The 18,493-nt window shown below is 37.7% G+C and overlaps 1 protein-coding gene and 1 pseudogene across 1 annotated transcript; one reads left to right on the plus strand and one right to left on the minus strand.

Annotated features, from left to right (window-relative positions):
* Positions 1-207: 207 nt before the first annotated feature.
* On the minus strand, positions 208-1,139 carry LOC135231813 (olfactory receptor 5J3-like; annotated as a pseudogene).
* A 12,586-nt stretch (positions 1,140-13,725) lies between these two features.
* On the plus strand, positions 13,726-15,420 carry LOC100668221 (olfactory receptor 8K5-like). Its single transcript, XM_003422669.3, has one exon. The coding sequence runs from the start codon at positions 13,726-13,728 to the stop codon at positions 14,650-14,652; it is 927 nt and encodes a 308-aa protein (XP_003422717.3). The 3' UTR covers positions 14,653-15,420.
* Positions 15,421-18,493: the final 3,073 nt, after the last annotated feature.

Here is an 18,493-nt window from a genome sequence, read left to right on the forward strand (position 1 = left end):
AGTTGATATCTTTTCATAGCGACCCTACAGGACAGAGTAGAACTGCCCTATAATGTTTCCAAGGCTGTGACCTCTGTGGGAGCAGATAATCAGGTCTTTTCTTCTATGGAGCAGCTGCTAGGTTTGAACCACAGACCTTTTGGTTAGCATCCCAGTGCTTAATCATTGTGTCAGCAGAGCCCTCATACTGTTCCTAGTGACTTGAAATTAACAGGGGCAGTATTTCATTTCTATGACTCTTTTCACAGCATCCTTCACTTCCTTGTTTCTCAGACTATAAATCAATGGGTTTAACATGGGAATCACTAGTGTATAGAACACAGAAACTATCTTCTCTTGTTCTACAGAATACTGGGAACTTGGCTGAATGTAATTAAAGCCCAAGGTACCATAGAATATGGTCACAGCAGTCAGGTGAGAGGCGCAGGTGGAGAAGGCTTTCCGTCTGCCTGATGCTGAGTGGATCCTCAGTATAGCAACAAGGACGAACATGTAGGAAATGATCACAATCAAGAAGGTGGTCATGGCAATGACTCCAGAGAAGATTAACAGCATCAACTCATTCATGGAGGTATCAGAGCATGACAGCTTTAGCAGTGGAAGAACATCACAGAAGAAGTGGTCGACAACGTTTGGTCCACAGAAAGACAGTCTCCCCATGTATGTGTCAGTGAGTTAATCATCCCGCCTATGCAAGACCCAACGACCAGCCCTACACACTTTCTCTTAGACATGGCTGTTGTATAAAGCAAAGGATTCGCAATGGCCACATCACGGTCATAGGCCATCACTGAAAGTAAGAATCCTTCTGTGGTAATGAACACCCCAAAAAACAAGTGCTGCACTATACAGGCGGAGAACGAAATGGTTTCCCTCACAACTAAGAAGTTGATCAGCATTTTAGGTGCAATAACTGATGAATAGCAGGCGTCTACAAATGAAAGGCAGCTGAGGAAAAAATACATGGGCGTGTGGAGCTTGGGAGTGATGTGGATTAAGAAGATCATGCCCAGGTTCCCTAACAAGGTAACGGCATAAATCACCAGAAACAACCCAAAAAGCACAATTTTCAATACAGCCTGATCTGTCAGTCCTAAAAGAATAAACTCAGTAACAACTGTCAAATCCTCTTCAGCCATTTGTTAATTCTTTTTTCCTGAAATCTAGTGTAAAAAAAGGAAAGTGTGTTATGGATACAGGCAAATCTGGTATATATTAACATCAACTGGAAGCATTCCTATAGTTGTGTTTTTAAAGAATCAATTGAGTGACATTTCCCAAGAAAAGTGTATCAATTTTAAAGTTTTTATTATGAAGATTATGAAGGAAATGGTATTTCTGAATGGAATTTAAAAATTCAATTGTATTATTTATTCAGAAGCTGCACGTTTGAGGTGATGTTGCAAAGGAGAAATGAATGGTGGGATGTGGAGTTGCATTAAATAACCCCCATATCCTTTACCTTCATGTGACTTTATCTAATTTAATATGTAAACTTTATTACCAGTCTGAAGACATTTAATAAAAAGGGAAACATTTTAACAGAATAAATAACTTACCAAAAGGTTTTAAAATTTCAGCTTTAGAAACTTCATGTCCATTTCCAATTTTGTTTTGTTTATCTTTTACTCAAAAATAATTTCAGTTTCAGATTAGCTGAAACAGTCATTATATATTTAAATAGTAAATCCCAGTCCCGATCCCAGTGCCTTCGAAATAGTTAAATATAATTCCAGGTAAAATACTAGAAAGTAAATCTTAGTCATTAATACATAACTTACAGAACAACATAATAACAAATAAAAAATTAGCACATTTAATTATTCTCTCTAAGAGGACAAATTTGGAAGGAAGGGAGAGTACTCTATACTTTCTACAGCAGCCTCCAGTGAAGTATCACTGAGCAGCCATTACACAGTGACAAATGAAGCCTTGGGAAATACTCTGTTTCTTAAGGGATTTCACATTTGCCCATGGCTGAGGTAGCTCCCTAAAGCGTACAATTAAAGAAAATGTTCTAAAAAGTTGAGGAAAACATCAAGCAATAGGTGGGAGAACTGTTGCTTTCAGTAAAATATAATAGAAACAGTAATCAGAAATAATTGTCTTCAACAAAATAGTGAGTCTTTTAAATAATACATGGTTAACTATATTACTATGTTGTGGCCAAACCTTTCCTTTATGCAAATGTGCAAGATAAGGCATGACAAGAGCTACTATTAAAAAAAAAATTTTAGAAGCAACACACACACAGAACATGCAAAGAAATTTCTGCAAGTCGCATAGCTCTACTTTCAGTTTAATATGCAGCATGGATTTTGGAAGAATCCTGTTAGAAGTTTGGTTTAAATTCAATTTTTACACTCATTAAATTAATGTTTAATTTATTAATTTAATTTAAATTAATACTCTTTGCATACTTTTTTTTTTTTTGCATTACATTACACATAAAAGACAAAGGGGTTACCAAATATGTCTGGAGGTTTATTTTTAGAAAAATATACCTCCCAGAACACATATATGACAATAGCTAAATGGGTGCTTTAAAAGTATGGAGCTTACTTTTAAATTGATAGTTAAATCATAGTAAATAATGGAAGATGCTTTGTGGGAGGCAAAAAAAATGAAGAGTATGCTAAAAACAGGCTGATGTGCATTTCTTGAAGGCTTTTTGTCTATTATACAACGAGATTTTTGGATTTTAATGACTCTGCTTCTGATTAGGAGAAAATATTCAGGAAACATATCTGATGAGGGCCTAATATCCAAAATATAGTAAAAAAAGAGAAATTCTACTACTTAACAATAAAAAGAAAAAATGACCCAATCAAAAAATGGGCAAAGGATTTGAACAGACAGTCAAATGGCCAATAGTGATAAGATGCTCAGCTTCATTAGCTATTAAACCCATTGCCATGGAGTCGATTCTGACTTACGTTGACACTACGTGACAGAATAGAACTGTTCTATTGTGTTCCTAAGGCCGAAATCTTAACAGAAGCAGACTGCCACATGCTTCTCCCTCGGAGCTGCTGGTAGGTTCAAATCATTGACTTTTAGGTTGGCGGCAGAGCACTTTAACCACTACACCACCAGGGCTGCTTTCTTTAGCCATTAAAACCAAAAAAAAAAAAAAAAAAAAAAATCCACTGCCATTGAGTCGATTCTGATTCATAGCGGTCCTAAAGGACAGAGTAGGACTACAGCGTATAGTTCCCAAGGAGTGCCTGGTATTTGAACCGCTGATCTTTTGGTTAGCAGCCATAGCACTTAACCACTATGCCACCAGAGTTTCCTCTTTAGCCATTAGAGAGATGCAAATCAAAACTATAACGAGATACCTCCTCACTCCCATTGCAATGGCAATGATCAAAAAAAGAAAAGAAAACAACAGGTATTGGCGAGGTTGTGGAGAAACATAAACCCTCTTCTACTGCTTGCGGGAATGTAAATTAGTACAGACACTGTCAACACAGAGCTACTATATGACCCAACAATCCATATTTTAGACACATACTCAGAAGAAGTGAAAGCAGGAATGCAAATAGAAACCTCAACACCAATGTTCATTGCAGCACCTTTCACAATAGCCAAAAGATGGAAACAACTGAGATGTCCATCAGCAGATGAATAGATAAACAAAATGGAGTATACACATACACACAATGGAATACTACTCAGCCATAAAGAAAAGTGAAATCCTGATGCATGCCACTTCATGGATGAACCTTAAAAACATGCTGAGTGAAGCAAGTGAGTTGCAAAAGGACATATGTTGTATGAATTAATTTATGTGAAATAAGTAAATGTATAAAACCAAAACCAAACCCACTGCCGTCAAGTTGATTCTGACTCATAGCGACCCTATAGGACAGAGTAGAACTGCCCCACAGAGTTTCCAAGGAGCACCTGGTGGGTTCAAACGGACGACCTTTTGGTTAGCAGCAGCAGCACTTAACCCCTATGCCACTGGGGTTTCCAGTGAACATACAGAACTGAAAAATTATTAGTGGTTAACAGGGGTGGAAGGGAAGGGGGGAGGGTTCGCTTAGGAGGCACTGAATTTATGTGAAGGGTGGTGCAACAATTTGGGAAAGGATAACTAGTGAGAATAGTTGCACAATTTCAAGAATGTAATCAATGTCACTAAATTGTACATGTTGAAATTTTTGAAATGGTGGATGTTCTGTTATGTATGTTTTCACCACACACAACTCACTGGCAGCACAGGACTGGGTATGTGAGCGAAGAAGCAAATTTATTGTTCCTTGGGTGGTGCAGATGGCTGGGGCTCCATTAATAACCTAAAGTTGGCAGTTGGAACCCACCCAGCAGCATTGCAAAAGAAAGGCCTGGCGATCTGTTTCTGTAAAGATTATACCCAAGAAAACCTTATGGAGTAGTTCTACCAGCCTATAACACATGGGGTCGCCATGAGTGGGAATTGACTCTGGCAACGGGTGTGGTTTTGGTTTGACATGAGGCAGGGTGGGACAAGTAGAGAACAATAGTCACTGTAAGATGAGGAAACAAAATCATTCTGGAAAGACTGAGGTGGCTGTAATATTCAACACTCAGTAGCAGAGTGGAGAGATCTAGGCAAAGAAAGTGAGTAAGAAATCTGCATAGGGTTCCTGTGAGATTTGGGATTAGCCTTAATCTTATAGCAAGGCAAAGGACAATTACCAGGAAAAGAGAAACTACCAGGGGTTTGGAGGATGAAAAATTACCATGGTTCACCTGGGTTGCCATAGGTTGTGCCAAACCAGAGTGAGGTAGCCATTGAATACCTAAGCTATTCAGTGGAGACACCAGAAAGGAGAAGACTCAAAATAACTCTAGAGGCAATGCTTCACTAAACTCCAAACTAACAGAGCTCAAAAGTAAGCATCAAAAAGAGTAGATAAACTGCTGGTCAAAACAACACACAACACTGGTAATTTATTGGCAAATTCAAGAAGTAGGAAGATGGTACCTGTAACTATGAGAAAAATCACCCAACAGACTCAGGAATAACAGAAATGATAGAATTAGCAGAAGAAAAAAAAAAAGGATTTTAAAAATTATAAATGTTTGCAAGCATTTAAAGGTAAAACCAAAAACCAAAACCAAACCCATTGCCATCAAGTCGATTCCAACTCGTAGAGACCCTACAAGACAGACTAGAACTGCCCCATAATGTTTCTAAGGTTGTAATATTTACAGTAGTTGAATGCCACATATTTCTCCCACTGACCTGTCGAATGGCTGCCGAGCACTAAACCACTGGGCTACCAGGGCTCCTGGTACATAAACGTGAACATAAATAATAAAAATAGAAATTATAAAAAAGACTATATTGAGTTCTCAGAGCTGGATATGATATCTGGAATGAATATTTTTTTTTTTTTTAGTTTTTATTGAGCTTTAAGTGAACGTTTACAAATCAAGTCAGTCTGTCACATATAAGCTTATATACACCTTACTCCATACTCCCGCTTACTCTCTCCCTAATGAGTCAGCCCTTCCAGTCTCTCCTTTCATGATAATTTTGCCAGTTTCTAACCCTCTCTACTCTTCTATCTCCCCTCCAGACAGGAGATGCCAACACAGTCTCAAGTGTCCACCTGATACAAGTAGCTCACTCTTTATCAGCTTCTCTCTCCTACCCATTGTCCTGTCCCTTCCATGTCTGATGTATTGTCTTCGGGAATGGTTCCTGTCCTGGGCCAACAGAAGGTTTGGGGACCATGATCGCCGGGATTCCTCTGTCTCAGTCAGACCGTTAAGTCTGGACTTTTTATGAGAATTTGAGGTCTGCATCCCACTGATCTCCTGCTCCCTCAGGGGTTCTCCGCTGTGCTCCCTGTCAGGGTAGTCATCGGTTGTGGCCAGGCACCATCTAGTTCTTCTGGTCTCAGGATGATGTAAGTCTCCGGTTTATGTGGCCCTTTTGGTCTATTGGGCTCATAGTTATCATGTGACCTTGGTGTTCTTCATTCTCCTTTGATCCAGGTGGGTTGAGACCAATTGATGCATCTTAGATGGCTGCTTGTTAGCATTTAAGACCCCAGACGCCACATTTCAAAGTGGGATGCAGAATGTTTTCATAATAGATTTATTTTGCCAATTGACTTAGAAGTCCCTTAAGCCATAGTTCCCAAACCCCCGCCCTTGCTCTGCTGACCTTTGAAGCATTCAGTTGATCCCGGAAACTTCTTTGCTTTTTGTCCAGTCTAGTAGAGCTGACCTTCTGTGTATTGAGTATTGTCCTTCCCTTCACCTAAAGTAGTTCTTATCTACTAACTAATCGGTGAATAACCCTCTCCAACCCTCCCTCCCTCCCCTCCTCATAACCACAAAAGTATGTGTTCTTCTCAGTTTATACTATTTCTCAATATCTTATGATAGTGGTCTTATACAATATTTGTCCTTTTGCCTCTGACTAATTTCGCTCAGCATAATGCCTTCCAGACTCCTCCATGTTATGAAATGTTTCACAGATTCATCACTGTTCTTTATCGATGCATAGTAATTCATTGTGTGAATATACCACAATTTATTTAACCATTCATCCGTTGATGGACACCTTGGTTGCTTCCAGCTTTTTGCTATTGTAAAGAGAGCTGCAATAAACATGGGTGTGCATATATCTGTTTGTGTGAAGGCTCTTATTTCTCTAGGGTAATTTTTTTTTTTTTTATAGTCCAAGGAGTGGGATTTCTGGATTGTATGGTAGTTCTTTTTCTAACTGTTTAAGAAAATGCCAGATAGATTTCCAAAGTGGTTGTACCATTTTACATTCCCACCAGCAGTGTATAAGAGTTCCAATCTCTCCGCAGCCTCTCCAACATGTATTACTTTGTGTTTTTTGGATTAATGCCAGCCTTGTTGGAGTGAGATGGAATCTCATCGTAGTTTTAATTTGCATTTCTCTAATGGCTAATGATCGAGAGCATTTTCTCATGTATCTGTTAGTTGCCTGAATATCTTCTTTAGTGAAGTGCGTGTTCATATCCTTTGCCCACTTCTTGATTGGGTTGTTTGCCTTTTTGTGGTTGAGTTTTAACAGAATCGTATAGATTTTAGAGATCAGGTGCTGGTCGGAGATGTCATAGCTGAAAATTCTTTCCCACTCTGTAGGTGGTCTTTTTACTCTTTTGATGAAGCCTTTAGATGAGCATAGGTGTTTGATTTTTAGGAGCTCCCAGTCATCTGGTTTCTCTACGTCATTTTTGGTAATGTTTTGTATTCTGTTTATGCCTTGTATTAGGGCTCCTAACGTTGTCCCTATTTTTTCTTCCATGATCTTTATCACTTTAGTCTTTATGTTTAGGTCTTTGATCCACTTGAAGTTAGTTTTTGTGCATGGTGTGAGGTATGGGTCCTGTTTCATTTTTTTGCAAATGGATATCCAGTTATGCCAGCACCATTTGTTAAAAAGACTATCTCTTCCCCAATTAACTGACACTGGGCCTTTGTCAAATATCAGCTGCTCATACGTGGATGAATTTATATCTGGGTTCTCAATTCTGTTCTACTGGTCTATGTGCCTGTTGTTGTACCAGTACCAGGCTGTTTTGACTACTGTGGCTGTATAATAGGTTCTGAAATTAGGTAGAGTGAGGCCTCCCACTTTCTTCTTTTTCAGTAATGCTTTACTTATCTGAGGCTTCTTTCCCTTCCATATGAAGTTGGTGATTTGTTTCTCCATCACATTAAAAAATGACATTGGAATTTGGATTGGAAGTGCATTGTATGTATAGATGGCTTTTGGTAGAATAGACATTTTTACTATGTTAAGTCTTCCTATCCATGAGCAAGGTATGTTTTTCCACTTAAGTAGGTCCTTTTTAGTTTCTTCTATTAATACTTTGTAGTTTTCTTATATAGGTCTTTTACATCTTTGGTAAGATTTATTCCTAAGTATTTTATCTTCTTGGGGGCTACTGTGAATGGTATTGATTTGGTGATTTCCTCTTCAATGTTCTTTTTGTTGATGTAGAGGAATCCAAGTGATTTTTGTATGTTTATCTTATAACCTGAGACTCTGCCAAACTCTTCTATTAGTTGCAGTAGTTTTCTGGAGGATTCCTTAGGGTTTTCTGTGTATAAAATCATGTCATCTGCAAATAGAGATCATTTGACTTCCTCCTTGCCAATCCGGATGCCCTTTATTTCTTTGTCAAGCCTAATTGCTCTGGCTAGGACCTCTAGTACAATGTTGAATAAGAGCGGTGATAAAGGGTATCCTTGTCTGGTTCCCGTTCTCAAGGGAAATGCTTTCAGGCTCTCTCCATTTAGAGTGATGTTGGCTGTTGGCTTTGTATAAATGCCGTTCATTATGTTGAGGAATTTTCCTTCAATTCCTATTTTGCTGAGAGTTTTTATCATAAATGGGTGTTGGACTTTGTCAAATGCCTTTTCTGCATCAATTGACACCAAGATCATGTGGTTTTTGTCTTTTGTTTTATTTATATGGTGGGTTACATTAATGGTTTTTCTAATATTAAACCAGCCTTGCATACCTGGTATAAATCCCACTTGGTCGTGGTAGATTATTTTTTTGATATGTTGTTGAATTCTATTGGCTGGAATTTTGTTGAGGATTTTTGCATCTATGTTCATGAGGGATTTAGGTCGGTAATTTTCTTTTTTTTGGGATGTCTTTACCTAGTTTTGGAATCAGGAATATCGTGGCTTCATAGAACGAGTTAGGCAGTATTCCGTCATTTTCTATGCTTTGAAATACCTTTAGTAGTAGTGGTATTACTTTCCCTGAAAGTTTGGTAGAACGCTGTAGTAAAGCCATCGGGGCCAGGGCTTTTTTTTGTTGGGAGTTTTTGGATTACCATTTCAATCTCTTTTTTTGTTATGGGTCTATTTAGTTGTTCTACTTCTGATTGTGTTAGTTTAGGTAGGTAGTGTTTTTCTAGGAATTCATCCATTTCTTCTCGGTTTGCAAATTTGTTAGAGTACAATTTTTTGTAGTAATGTGATATGATTCTTTTAATTTCAGTTGAGTCTGTTGTGATGTGGCCCATCTCATTTCTTATTTGGGTTATTTGTTTCCTTTCCTATACTTCTTTAGTCAGTCTGGCCAATGGTTTATCAATTTTGTTAATTTTTTGAAGAACCAGCTTTTAGCTTTGTTAATTCTTTCAATTGTTTTTCTGTTCTCTAATTCATTTAGTTCAGCTCTAATTTTTATTATTTGTTTTCTTCTGGTGCCTGATGGATTCTTTTGTTGCTCACTTTCTATTTGTTCAAGTTGTAGGGACAGTTCTCTGATTTTGGCTCTTTCTTCTTTTTGTATGTGTGCATTTATTGATATAAATTGACCTCTGAGCACTGCTTTTGCTGTGTCCCAGAGGTTTTGATAGGAAGTATTTTCATTCTTGTTGCATTCTATGAATTTCTTTATTCCCTCCTTAATGTCTTGTATAACTTAATCTTTTTTGAGCAGGGTATTGTTCAGTTTCCAAGTATTTGATTTCTTTTCCCTAATTTTTCTGGTATTGATTTCCACTTTTATGGCCTTGTGGTCTGAGAAGATGCTTTGTAATATTTTGATGTTTTGGATTCTGCAAAGGTTTGTTTTATGACCTAATATGTGGTCTATTCTAGAGAATGTTCCATGTGTGCTAGAAAAAAAAGTATACTTTGCAGCAGTTGGGAGGATTGTTCTGTATAAGTCAATGAGGTCAAGTTGTTTGATTTTAGCTATTAGGTCTTCCTTGCCTCTATTGAGCTTCTTACTGGATGTCCCGTCCTTCTCCAAAAGTGGTGTGTTGAAGTCCCCTACTATAATTGTGGAGGTGTCTATCTCACTTTTCAGTTCCGTTAAAGTTTTTTTTTTATGTATCTTGCAGCCCTGTCATTGGGTGCATAAATATTTAATATGGTTATATCTTCCTGGTCAATCGTCCCATTAATCATTATGTAGTGTCCATGTTTATCCTTTGTGGTGGATTTAACTTTAAAGTCTATTTTGTCAGAAATTAATATTGCTACTCCTGCTCTTTTTTGCTTATTGTTTGCTTGATATATTGGAATGAAATTTTTAATGGATAGGCTTAAAAGAAGATTGGACATTGAAGAGAAAGAACATCAGTGAATTTGAATACAGAGCAATATGAACGATCCACACTTAAGTATTAATAATAAAAGAAAAAACAGATGAAAAATGAGTAATTTGTTATTTCTATGGTGCGATACTATGTGATGTAAAATACATATAATTAGAACTCCACAAGAAGACAAGCATAGCAGACAGAAAATCTATTTGAGAACATATCAGCAAATCATTTTCCAAATCTGATGAAATATGTTAATCCGGATCCCAGGAGGTCAAAGACCCTAAAAAGAATCTACATGCACACAGAAATGGTGATAATGTAAGTTACTATTTCTGCAGGACTTTACGACTTCTCCAGTTTTAATGGAATTGAACTGTTTTTCCCCCATTGTAACTTCAATGGTAAGAGTGAGGTACCTTTCCAACGTGCAGGACTCCATGGTATAGTACAGATCATTTGCATTTTTTTTTCCTTACCTGCAATTGCGTCTTACCTTTTCCGACTGGGGAATATGTAGGGTGTCCTAGTCAATTAGAAAGCACATAAAGTCGATATTTTTTTTTAAGTCTCTCAGATAATTTGACATAATCAACCAATTATACCCTACTTCCTCAGGGAACATTGCAAAAGGGGAGAACAGCCATAAATCCTTCCTACCAAAGAAAAAGAAGTAATATCTTGGAAGAAGAAAATCCAATTTTTTATTAAAGGTGAGTGGGTAAAAATTGTCCTTCACTGGGATTACCATCTGGGTCCTGGTAATTTCCCATAACCCATGACTTCTGACTGTAGACACTCTTATGGCAGCATATAGCTCATCCCTTCAAGTATACCACAGATATTCATTACCACCTTTATTAACTGGGGCTTCCGGGGTCCTTATGGTGGCCATTATGTTCTTTTACCTGAGTATATGCCCCAAATCTCTTTGATTTGTATGAGCTGCTTGTGGCATTTGGGTACTATTGAGATAATTCACATACAAGTGAAGAAAGAGTTGAGAATATCTGAATAACTCATCATCAACCTCACCTAAATGAACTTGGTAAAGTTAGAACTTCCTGAGCATCTAGTTAATTTGAATTTTAGGTATCAAAAGATAATTATTTTTAGAGTATAAATATGTCCTATGCAATATTTGGTTAATAACAAATGTTCTTTGTGTACAAATATTTGCTAAGAAATAAATATACTTAGTATAAGTATGAACCATGCAATAATTGCTAAACCAGAAATACTTTTAAGATAAGCATTAACAATGCAAAAATATGGCCTTTTGTCATGTTCAGTGCTATTGTTGTATGGTTTGTATGTTGTGTGTTTTCCTTAGTAGATTGTCTACAAATGGGTCTGATTTTTCAAAGTAGGCATTACAAACTGAGTAGACTGAAAAGTACTTTGCATGTTTTTTTTTTAAAAGTTACAGAAATGTGGAGAATACACTAAACCCAAAATCAGTCCTACATTATATCACCACGTGTCCATGCTTTCGTTTCTTCTCTGCTTAGAATGGAGGTGTCTCAAATGTATACATTAAGATGTTCAGAGCAAGTCATAGATACTCTTCTTCACGCAAGAAGAATGGAAGGAGTAAAAGAATCCAGATATCTTAGAGAGTGGCAGTAACTGACAGTGAAAAAGGGGATTGACTCAAAACACACTAGGATGATATTTAGGAAAACGTTGAAAATCTCAAAGTGGTAGCCTTGGTACTGAGTTCTGAATCCCTTTGCTCAGTGCAGTGAATCTCCTATCCTACAGCAAAATCCTATGATAGCAGGTCCTGAGATTAGTAAATTCCAGGTAAAATTGTCCAGACGTAGGCTTATCGTTCTTATGTAGTGGTGAATAGAGAGCTGGAAGGGAGAGTGGGACTCAGTGGAGAAACAGCAGACAAGTTTACCTAGGAAGAAAGGGTGGAGGTGGCTAGCAAACTCCAGTCTTGTCTTGCCCCTGCCCCCCAATTTTCTGGATCAAGCCACCGAAATTGACACCAAGATTTAGCGGATTCCTTGATGGCTGCCACTCTGGGTGTCATGCAACTGAGAATCATCCTTACCAGAAAACTGCTGCAAAGTGACTGTGGAGTAGAACTACCCCATAGGGTTTCTAAGGCTGTAATCTTTATGGAAGCAGACAGCCACATCTTTCTCCTAAGGAGCAGCTAGCTGCTAACCTCTCAGTTAGCAGCCCAGAGTTTAACCCCTGTGTTATCCACCAGGCCTCCTCCCTGAATGTCAGAGATGGTTAAAAGGGAATCCAGGTGGTTTGGACTATGGCACCTTCACTAGCTCCATTCAGGACACTTTCCCTTTTTTTACTGACTTTCTTATATAACCAGAAGAGATGACAGGGCTGAGACTTACCAGTGATATACTTGAAAATCACGGTGGTGTTCTCTTTCATTTCTCTATTATACAGTTTCCAGGAAAAAAAAAAGGCAATATATGATACAATAAATGCACATATATTTTATATGCCATATAGATTCCATCATCACCTCAATGTTATATTAAACTTAATAAAGCACATAAAATGAAATACTCAAAATCTTTGAATACTGATATAAACCTAGATTTTAGTGGATATTGAGCTGGATCTTGTGGTTCTTGAAGCTTATAAAAATTATGATTTTTTTTTTTAGGGAGTCCTGATGGCACGATAGTTAAGTGCTCAGCTGCTAACCAAAATTTTGATGGTTCGAACCCATCTAGCAGCTCCGAGGGAAAAAGACCTCATGAGCTGCTTCCATAATGATTAAAGCCGAGAAAGCCTACAAGGCACTTTTACTCTGTCACATGGGTTACTATGAGCCTAAAATAGACTCAATGGTAGCTAGCAACAAAAAACAATATAAGAATACATTAATAAAATTATAAATTTAAACTGACCATAAACATGATTATTTAGTTGGAAAAAGTAATAAAACATTTTAAAATTGTAAACATTGTGCTAAAATCACAAACACCAACAAAAGAAGAAACGTGTTCCTTCCCAGGTTTTACAAGATATATCACTATGTGACTGCATTGCTAAGTCCCCACTCAAGGCCTTTAAAGAAGCTCAAACTGAAGCTTCATTAACTTCACGTTATCTCTGCCTCTCTCTACAAGAATAGCAAAATCTCATAAGGTTTCTGAATCGAAAATGGAAGTATACTAAAGAAAACCATGGTGTCATTGTGTAGATAAAATTAAGATTATTTTCTCAGTATTAACAACTGCATGGTTTTATTATAAATGCATACTCTGCAAACATTGCTGAATCAGTTTCAAGTGTAATCTACGTTATATCAGAAACCCTGGAGGTGTAGTGGTTAAGAACTATGGCTGCTCTCCAAAAGGTTGATGGTTCAAATCTACCAGGCACTCCTTGGAATCTCTACTCTGTCCTCTAGAGTTGCGATGAGTCAGAATCGACTCAACAGCAGTGGGTTTGGTTTGTTTTACCAGACTATAATGTTTCAGAAGTATCCTCCAATCATGGGAAGTGGGACCTTCTGCAGTTCATTTTAGGTAAAATCAGATGTAGCAATTACTTTTCCATCCTCTAGTATGAAGAAAAGGTTTCCATTCCGTCTGTAACAAGTATAATTTGTTTAGATAAATACTTCGTGAAGGCTAATACCAATGCCTCTGTTTTTTCCCAGAAGAGAGAACTGGATTAAATGGGCCCACAGAATCTAACAGTACTGACTGAATTCATTCTAGTGGGAGTCACAAGGCGCCCTGAGCTGCGTCTCCCCCTATTTGCAGCCTTCCTTGTCATCTACTTCATCACAGTGGTTGGAAACATGGGCCTGATCATCTTGACCAAGGCAGACTCCCACCTACAGACACCTATGTATTTTTTTATCAGACACCTGGCCTTCATTGATCTTGGTAATTCTACTGCTATTTATCCCAAGATGCTAGCAGGTTTTGTTGTGGATCAAAATACCATATCCTATTATGCATGTGCCACACAAATGGCTTTTTTCATTCTGTTCATTATCAGTGAGCTCTTCATCCTATCAGCCATGGCCTATGACCGCTATGCAGCCATCTGTAACCCCCTGCTCTACAATGTTATCATGTCCCAGAAACTTTGCTATGCACTCGTGGGCATTCCATATCTCTACAGCACCTTTCTGTCCCTGATGGGCACCAGTAAGATTTTTATATCGACCTTCTGTGGCTCTAACATCATCAGTCATTTCTACTGTGATGATGCTCTCTTGATAGCTTTACTCTGCTCAAATGCGCAAGAAATAGAATTGTTGATCATAGTATTTTCAACACTTAATTTGATTTCCTCCCTTCTGGTAGTCCTGGTCTCCTACGTGCTGATTCTGACAGCTATATTTCAAATGAATTCTGCTGAGGGCAGGAAAAAAGCTTTCTCCACGTGTGGTTCTCATCTGACAGTGGTGGTCGTGTTCTATGGAACTCTGTTATTTATGTATCTTCAGCCTAAATCTGCTCGTTCCTCTGATACTGACAAAATGGCGTCCGTGTTTTACACTTTAGTCATCCCCATGCTGAACCCTTTCATTTACAGTTTGAGGAACAAAGAAGTAAAACATGCCTTTAATAGGGTCTTCAAGAAACGATGAAAATTTTGTATTTGATATTCAATACGTAATATTGTTTTAATGAATTTTGAAAAAGGCAAAGGCTGCTTAATAATATTTTTAGTATATATAATTACTTTCTCTTTAGTTCCAGACTAAAGACAAATTATAAAACACATATGAATGGATTGTTTTCATTATGTTCATCCAAATATATTTCAATCATCATATTTTAGATCTCAAATTAAATTTTCTTGTTTCTCTTTCAATGTTTTCTTGTGTTATTCTGTTGAAGCGCAGACTTCATCCAATGGAAAACGTATTACACTCTACATCAGTAATTATGTGTGTATATTGTTGTAAGTGTTTTTATAAGGATGGTAGGGGTCTTCTGAATCTTATTTTCATTGCATTTTCTGTTTTTTGTTTGTTTGCTTTTTTTTAAACTTTGATTTAAATGAGAGTTTGTGAATCAAGTCAGTCTCTCATACAAAAACTCATGCATACCTTGCTATGTACTTCCAGCTGCTTTCCCCCCAAATGAGACAGCACACTCCTCCTCTCCGCCCTATATTGCCCTTGTCCATTCAGCCAGCTTCTGTCCCCCTCTGTCTTCTCATCTATCCTCCATACAGGAGATGCCCACATAGTCTCATGTGTTTACTTGAGCCAAGAAGCTCACTCCTCAGCACTATCATTTTCTGTCTTATACTCCAGTCCAATCCCTGTCTGAAGAGTTGTCTTCAGGAACGGTTCCAGTCATGTGCTAACAGAGAGTCCTGGGACCCAAGACCTCTGGGGTTCCTCCAGTCTCAGTCAGACCATTAAATCTGGTCTTTTTATGAGAATTTAAGGTCTGCATCTCACTGTTCTCCTGACCCGTCAGGGATTCTCTGTTGTGTTTCCTGTCAGGGCAGTCATAGGGGGGTAGCAGGGCACCATGTAGTCTTTCCAGTCTCTGGCTGATGTAGTCTCTGGTTTATGTGGCCTTTTCTGTCTCTTGCACTCATATTTACCTCGTGTCTTTGGAGTTCTTCATTCTCCTTTGCTCCAGGTGGGTTGAGACAAGTTGATGCATCCTAGATGTCCGCTGCTAGCATTTAAGACCCCAGACGCCACTCTCCAAAGTGGGATGCAGAATGTTTTCTTAATAGATTTTATTATGCCAATTGACCTAGATGTCCCCTGAAACCATGGTCTCCATACCCCCATCCCTGCTACTCTGGCCTTTGAAGTGTTTGGTTGTACTCAGGAAACTTCTTTGCTTTTGGTGTAGTCAAGTTGTGCTGACCTCCCCTGTATTTTTTGTCTTTCCTTTCACCTAAAATAGTTCTTAATTAGCGAATTAAGTCAGTACCCCTAATTAGTGAATACCCCTCTTCCCTCCCCCCCACCCTCATAACCATCAAATAATATTTTCTTCTGTGTTTAAACTTTTTCTTGAGTTCTTATAATAATGGTCTCAAACAATATTTGTTCTTTTACAACTGAGTAATTTCACTCAGCATAAATGGCTTCCAGATTGCTCCATGCTATAGGATGTTTCATGGATTCATGATTGTTTTTAATCACTGCATAGTATTCCATTATGTGAATGTACCATAATTTATTTATCCACTCATCTCTTGATGGGCACCTTGGTTGCTTCCATCTTTTTGCTATTGCAAACAGTGCTGCAATGAACATGGGTGTTCGTGTGAAGGCTCTGACTTCTCTAGGATATATTCCAAGGAGTGGAATTTCTGGATAGTATGGTAGTTCTATTTCTAGCTTTCTAAGGAAGTGCCTTATCAATTACTAAAATGGTTGTACCAGCAGTGTATAAGTGTTCCAGTCTCTCCACAACCTCTCCAACATTTGTTAGTTTGTGTTTTTTGAATTAATGCCAGCCTTGTTGGGGTAAGATGCTATCTCCTTGTAGTTTTGATTTGCATTTCTGTAATGGCTAATGATTGTGAGCATTTCCTCATGTATCTGTTAGACTCCTGAATGTCTTCTTTGGTGAAGTGCTTGTTCCTATCCTTTGCCCATTTTTTAATTGGGTTATTTGTCTTTTTGTTGAGTTTTTGCAGTATCATGTAGATTTTAGAGATCAGACACTGATCGAAATTGTCATAGGCAAAAACTCTTTCCCAGTCGGTAGATACTCTTTTTATTCTTTCGGTGAAGTCTTTGGATGAGCATAGATATTTCATTTTTAGGAGCTCCCAGTTTTCTAGTTTCTCTTTTGATATTTATGCATTGTTAGTAATGTTTTGTATACTGTTTATGCCCTTTATAAGGGCCCTAGCGTAGTCCCTATTTTTCCTTCCATGATCTTCATTGTTCTAGATTTTTTATTTAGGTTTTTGATCCATTTTTAGTGATTTTTGTGCATGTTGTGAGGTATGGGCCTTGTTTGATTTTTTTGCAGATGGATATCCAGTTATGCCAGCACAGTTTGTTAAAGAGACTATTTTTTCCACACTTAATAGACTTCAGAACTTTGTTATATATCAGCTGCTCATATGTGGATGGATTTATGCCTGGATTCTCAATTCTGTTCCTTTGGTCTATGTATCTGTTGTTGTACCAGTACCAAGCTGTTTTGACTACTGTGGCAGTATAATACATTCTGAAATCAGGTAGTGTGAGGCTTCCCACTTTATTCTTCTTTTTCAGTAATGTTTTTCTTATCTGGGGCCTCTTTCCCTTCCATATGAATTTGGTGATTTCTTTCTCCACCTCATTAAAAAATGTTGTTGGAATTTGGGTTGGGATTGCATTGTAACTATAGCTCGTTTTGGGTAAAATAGACATTTTTACAATGTTGAGTCTTCCTATCCACGAGTAAGGTATGTGTTTCCATTTATGTAGGTCTCTTTTGGTTTCTTGCAGTACTGTCTTGTAGTTTTCTTTATATAGTTTTTTTAGGTCTCTTGTTAGATTTGTTCCTAAGTATTTTATCTTCTTGGGGGCTATGGTAAATGGTAAATTGATTTGGTAATTTCTTCTTCGATGTTGTCTTTGTTGGTGTAGAGGAATCCAACTGATTTTTGCATGTTTGTCTTGTATCCTGATACTCTGCTGAACTCATTTATTCATTTCAGTAATTTTCTTGAGGATTCTTTAGGGTTTTCTGTGTATAAGATCATGACATCTGCAAATAGAGATACTTTTACTTCTTCCTTACCAATTTAGATCCACTTTACTTCTTTTTCTAGCCTAATTGCTCTGGCTAGGACCTCTTCCACAATGTTGAATAAGAGTGGTGATAAAGGACATACTTGTCTGCTTCTGCATCTCAGGGGGTATGCTTTCAGACTCTCTCCATTAAGGATGATGTTGGATGATGGCTTTTTCTAAATGCCATTTATTATGTTGAGGAATTTTCCTTCTATTCCTATTTTGCTGAGAATTTTTTTCATGAATGTGTGTTGGACTTTTTAAACGCCTCTTCTCCATCAACTGATAAAATCATGTGGATCTTGTCTTTTATTTGTGTGATTGATAGCACTGATTGTTTTTCTAATATTGAACCATCCCTACATACTTGGTATGAATCCCATTTGGACATGGTAAATTACTTTTTCGATATGTTGTTGAATTCTATTGGCTTGAATTTTGTTGAGAATTTTTGCATCTAAATTCATGAGGGATATAGTTCTGTAATTTTCTTTTTTTGTGGTGCCTTTAACTGGTTTTGGTATCAGGGAAATGCTGGCTTCATAAAATGAGTTTGGGAGTATTCCAACCTTTTCTATGCTCTGTAGTACCCTCAGTAGTAGTGGTGCTGACTCTTCTCTGAAAGTTTGGTAGAATTCTCCTACGAAGCTGTCAGGCTAGGGCTCTTTTTTGTTGGGAGTTTTTTTAATTACCTTATCAATCTCTTCTTTGTTATTGG

Source organism: Loxodonta africana, chromosome 7 (genome assembly GCF_030014295.1).
Source record: "Loxodonta africana isolate mLoxAfr1 chromosome 7, mLoxAfr1.hap2, whole genome shotgun sequence".
In the NCBI taxonomy this organism is placed as follows: Eukaryota; Metazoa; Chordata; class Mammalia; order Proboscidea; family Elephantidae; genus Loxodonta; species Loxodonta africana.